General features: G+C 40.2%; 1 protein-coding gene across 1 annotated transcript; it reads left to right on the top strand.

Annotated features, from left to right (window-relative positions):
* Positions 1-231: 231 nt before the first annotated feature.
* On the top strand, positions 232-3667 carry LOC105684785 (odorant receptor 83a-like). Its single transcript, XM_012398413.3, has 7 exons — positions 232-425; positions 1742-2104; positions 2200-2641; positions 2722-2947; positions 3031-3153; positions 3256-3417; positions 3494-3667. The coding sequence occupies exons 2-7, from the start codon at positions 1753-1755 to the stop codon at positions 3542-3544; spliced, it is 1356 nt and encodes a 451-aa protein (XP_012253836.3). The 5' UTR covers positions 232-425; positions 1742-1752; the 3' UTR covers positions 3545-3667.
* The last annotated feature ends 1595 nt before the right edge of the window (positions 3668-5262 follow it).

Here is a 5262-nt window from a genome sequence, read left to right as displayed (position 1 = left end):
CCGTACGCTGTGCCGTACATACGTACATGTATAACGTGCGTGCGCGCATACGCTTTATGAATTATATCTATGGTGCGAACTGTTGAATTATTTAATCAATCAAGTATTTGTTCTTCAAGTTGAAGAGCTTCATTGAACAGTCATAACGATCGGTCGTATAAATAATTTGCGAAGACAGGTGGCTCATGGCAGAATTTCATCGTTCAGTTAGTAATGCTTCGGGGCGTTGCAGTGAAATCGGAGGAAAAGGACATCTGCGGTTATTCCACCGCCTACAATTGCATCGCAACACTGAAATCCGACGTCATCCTGTCCGATTTGCACGATATAACTTCGATTCGACTTCGTGAGCAGTGGCACTCGTACTTCGTACGAAGAGACCGCAACCAGCAAAAGAGGACGAAGAAGAAGCTCGTAAGCTTCAGGTGAGTGCAACTTATTGTTGTTAATCATGTTATTGCACACGACATATCGTGATATAAAAACGGGGTGATATTTTCAATTACGCTGTATTTTGGTGTGGCAACAATCGTACTTTACCAAGCTTCCGGGGCACCATGGATTTTGAGCTTTCTACTCTATTGACGAGAAATAGTTTGTCAAGCGCTATTATCACTCTTATTTTTCCTTGCTAATCGAATCCGAAAAACTAGGAGCTATATTTATTCCAATCTCAAATGCCGAAGTCGTCCTTAATCTAAATAGAAATTTCATAATCAGGACATTCTTTTTTGATTTGCTTTTATTTTTTGGAATTTTTTTTTACTTTGATCGCTTTTTGACCTGATATACCTACTGAGCTTTGTAGCTTGATTTGATCAGAGATCACGCAGTGGTCCAAAGATATAGTAATTTTGAATGATTTTCAAATTCCGAACAGGCTCATTTTCAATGACTCTTTTATCGCGCACGTTCTCATTGCAACTGACGCATCTAAATTACCTACGCATATTATTCCGGGTTACGCGTTTATCGAGCATCTAGAAACGAGCCTGATATTTCCCAATTTTGTAGAAATGAATGAAAATTGAAACTGTAACGAATATCCAAAGAATCGAAGATTCTCATTACTCAGGTATCATCAGACAGGGAATAGATGCACTGCTTCCGGCCATCTATTCGTACGGCACATTCGTGGCTATGCAATTGCTCGAAATGTGGCCGTGTCAATAGCGTGTTAAAAAACGCGGTGGCCTCAAATGATGAAAATGATGTTTCTACTCTGTTGTAGCACGGGAAGCTCTAGAGATTCGCGTTTTTTGCTGCACCGTGGCGCGGTGTAACTGTAAAATGGATAGTGTACCGTAGCAACACCGATATGTATAATCGGTAGATGACATACCAGGTGTACGGCAAAGATCGTGCTCGAACGGTGTCGCGCGAACAGACGCGTCGTTCGCTCTAATGTATTAGCTTATGATCATCGATTAATCGGTGAGCTGGCAACCGGGCTCGTAATAATACATTTCCCTCACGAATCAGTAGAGAGAACTTTGTATTCATTTGCATAATTACCCAGCTTTCGCATGCATTATTCTGCAAATAGAGCAGCCCATGCTTTGACGATAATAATATATCCCGAAATAAAAGAGTTCTCGCGTAATCCTATCTACCCCGCCGAGTTTCATAGATAACGTTAGAATATCCCTTTAGTCCACGTCAGGCCGTATGATCACAAAACAAAATTCAAAACGTGAGAAATTTGATTCATATATTGTGTTCTCGATCTGATTTCAAACAGTTAGCACGGTAATGCTGAGATCAAACTTTGAAGTATTCCCGGAGAATTATTTGGAGACAAACCGGCGACTGCTACTATGGGTAGGTTTAAACCGACCAGCCGGTGCCCATGTGATTATAGACGCACTCTTCATCATCCGTGCATTTCTCATCATTGGAGTCTACGCTGTACTGAGTATAGGATGCTATGCTCACATGGTACATGTCACCAAATTCGATTTACTATCCTCCAGTGTGAATATAATGCAAATTATAATATCCATTATGGCGGTACTACACGTTGTCTATCATGGAACGAGAAACGCAGCGGTTCATAAACTGATCGCCAAATCACGGAAGGTCTGCAGATTTTTTACAAACACGGGTGAGTGACGCTACGGATTTGCTTACTTTGATTGTCAGCGTTCTATTTTCGACCTTCGACACCCACGACGTTACACAGGGTTATTTCGTTTCAAGGTCACTTAACAATGGAAAAGCAAATACGTTGGAACAGAATATTGAGTTGCCTTTGGCTGACGGTAATTGCCTCCAGCACTTTTGCTTTTTTCGTTTTGGCGATAATCGCCGGACAAGATGCGATTCCTGTCTGGGCTCCGATAGATCTGAAACAGCCACTTTACAGTCTAATAAACAACGTTCTGCAACTCTCAGCACAAGTCATGGTCGGGTCACTCGGTGGATGCTTCAGCGGCTTCAGCATGAGTGTTCTTTCATTACTGACTTATCAGTTTGAAATGCTGTGTACATCGTTGGAGCATGTTGCTCCGCTGGCTGTATTAAAGACACGAAAAAGGATTCAGAACGAAGGCAGGCGACCGCTGAACGATGCGAAAAACTCAAAATCAGAGGACCTCAAAGTTTCAGGTGGTTGCGAGTGCTGCACAGAAGAGTTCAAACAGTGGGTGAAGTTTTTTTCCTGTTTATAACGAGGTTGTCGATGCGAAATATATTTCAAATTACAACGGTCGCGCGACGCAGGTATTTCGAATCTTTCGAGAAACGACGATTCGAGAAATCACTGACATCTACGGAACAACTCATTTACCAACACGAAGTATACGACGCGTTAAGAGATTGTCTCATTCATCATCAGGATCTTTTGGACTTTCATGCTGACATAGAGAATTATTTTGGTCCGGTAATATTCCTGAAGTTTGCCTTTTGCTCTGTAATGTTGTGCTTCATCGTCTTCAGTTCGAGCAAAGTGCGTTCGTTTCTATTTCACCTTGCATTCACTCGTACAACAAAACTGTCAACGTAATTGTATTATAATTATATTATTTCCAGTTTGTATCCAGTGAAAATTTCAGTCTAACGGACGCGACTTTTATCAGCCTGGTGGCCTATTACATTGCCGCTGGTGGTGAAGTGTGTCTTACTTGTTTCGTGGCGGACAGGCTGATGCGTAAGGTGGGATTGACTCGGATTCGACAATGTCTTTGATTATCTGGGTTTTGAACAGAATTACTGTGCATTGCACACAATAGTAAATAATTACTACGACCTGTACAGGGCGAAATAGTGACGGAAGTAGCGTACAGAGTATTACCCTGGCACGGTGGATCTGTCATGAAAAAGTTCGTTTCAAGCTGGCAAATCTTTTGTCTCAGAGCTTCGACGCCCCCAAGCTTACGAATTATACTTTACACGGTATCTCTAGAACTGATGACCCTTGTAAGTATTCGTCAATTATACTTGGATTCAAAGATAATCGCTAAAAGCATTCAATGAAAATCAATATATTTTCTAGTTGTTCCGGGCCAGTTTTTCGTTCTACACGGTACTTCAGAAACTCCAGTAAACCTAAAAAGTATCTGAATACTGACGCGTCCGCAAAAAGGCATATGTATTCGTAGTAAATTCGTAGAAAATATATGTATCTGTAGTAATAAAAGTATGGATTTCGTTATAGTGATTGACAGAACGATATGGAGACGTGCGATACTAACGATAACATCCAACATTCTCACTTGATTCTCCAGATGCAGGATAGTCGAGTATTGAGCCAAAATATTGCAAAATTTCTACTGTAATTCAGTAACTTTAGTCTCCGAGAGGAATCGTTCATTCAGCACGAACTATAAAAATGTAGAAAGAATCTTTATTCACACAAATTGATTTGAGCACTTTGATAAGTTAGGTTGAACGAATAAGCAGCTTTGACCGTACTTCTCTGCTTCGTGCTGACATTTTAATTATGTTGGTATCATGGGAAAAACGACAAACAAACTAAAAAAAAAAAAAAAAAAATGGTTCACTGCGTTATGCGGAGCACCAAATTAACCGCAAGCCAAAATTAATCGAGAAAGCTTTCCCAATTTTTTTTTTAATAAACGAATTTGATTTCACGTGGCTGTGTATTCGTATGATCAAACTACATCGAGTATGCATTTGCAATTTTCATGGGGCCAGTTATGAGGGAGAAATATTTTGATATCATTCGCAATTTCACAAACAGTCCAACAATAAGCATAGAAGTAACATGGTAAGTTTTATTCCAGCGAGACAGTATTGTCTCCATCGCAGTGGTTCAATCAATAATAAACTGTATTCATGGTGTGAAAGACTGCACTTGAATGTCGCGAAAAAATATCACTTTTTTCAAAAGGTGGATGGTTACCCTGAAAATCCGAGGCAGGTGGAGAAAATTACCGAGGAATACAAATAATCGTACGAGAATGAGTAAATCCATTGTTTGTTACGAGCTTTTGATAAATAATCCAGCTAGAATACCCTCTAGACTCGCGTGAGCACCACGAATTAAAGCTGAAACGTAAAAATACGAAATTCGCAGGGCGAAGGCTGAAAACGTTTGGCTTGGGGCGCGTCACGTATGGCTCGTACTTCGCTAAGAGCTTGGGATACGTGTGCGTGAAAGTGTGAATTCGCCGTGTGCACGCGTGTTTCGTCTGATCGTGAGCGGTACTTTTAACGGGTTCAAGTGTCGAGCTTTTAGGGTACTTTCCGTACCATAGGTGGCTGTATTTCAGCGAGAACGTTGTGAAAAAAAATTTGTCAGAAAAGTAAAGCACGTCCATTATATGTATCAAACATACTGCTATATATGTCCATGCATGAATGAAGTACGGAATTTATTGCTCAACACTGAAAAACGGAGCGAAATTCTTTTCTCATTTCTGCAATTAGTCTATATCAGTATCAACTACGACAAAATGTCTACACACATTTGTTCGGTAAAGTTGGTTATTTCGGAGATAACAGCGGAAAATCGAGAATTTTGAGTAAAAAACAACTTTAACGACTCGTCTACCATCTCACCGGTGTAAGTTGCACTTACGACGTGTCAACACGTTCCAACATCGTTTAATTCTGCATGAATTTTCCACAAAAAACCAAAATGATATTATAAAATGTCGCGGAGTTGCAGCATTTAGAAAAAAAAATCTTTCAATTCACGTGTATTCCAAATGGAAGATGGAAAAAGTACTATTTAGAATTTTTATCGATGGCTGAGATTTACAGGGAATTTCTCTTCCGACATATTGAACGAAATTTCAG

The sequence above is a fragment of the Athalia rosae genome, chromosome 1 (genome assembly GCF_917208135.1).
Source record: "Athalia rosae chromosome 1, iyAthRosa1.1, whole genome shotgun sequence".
Taxonomy (NCBI): Eukaryota; Metazoa; Arthropoda; class Insecta; order Hymenoptera; family Athaliidae; genus Athalia; species Athalia rosae.
Note: the sequence above shows the minus strand (reverse complement) of the source record. Positions and strands in the feature narration are given on the sequence as shown.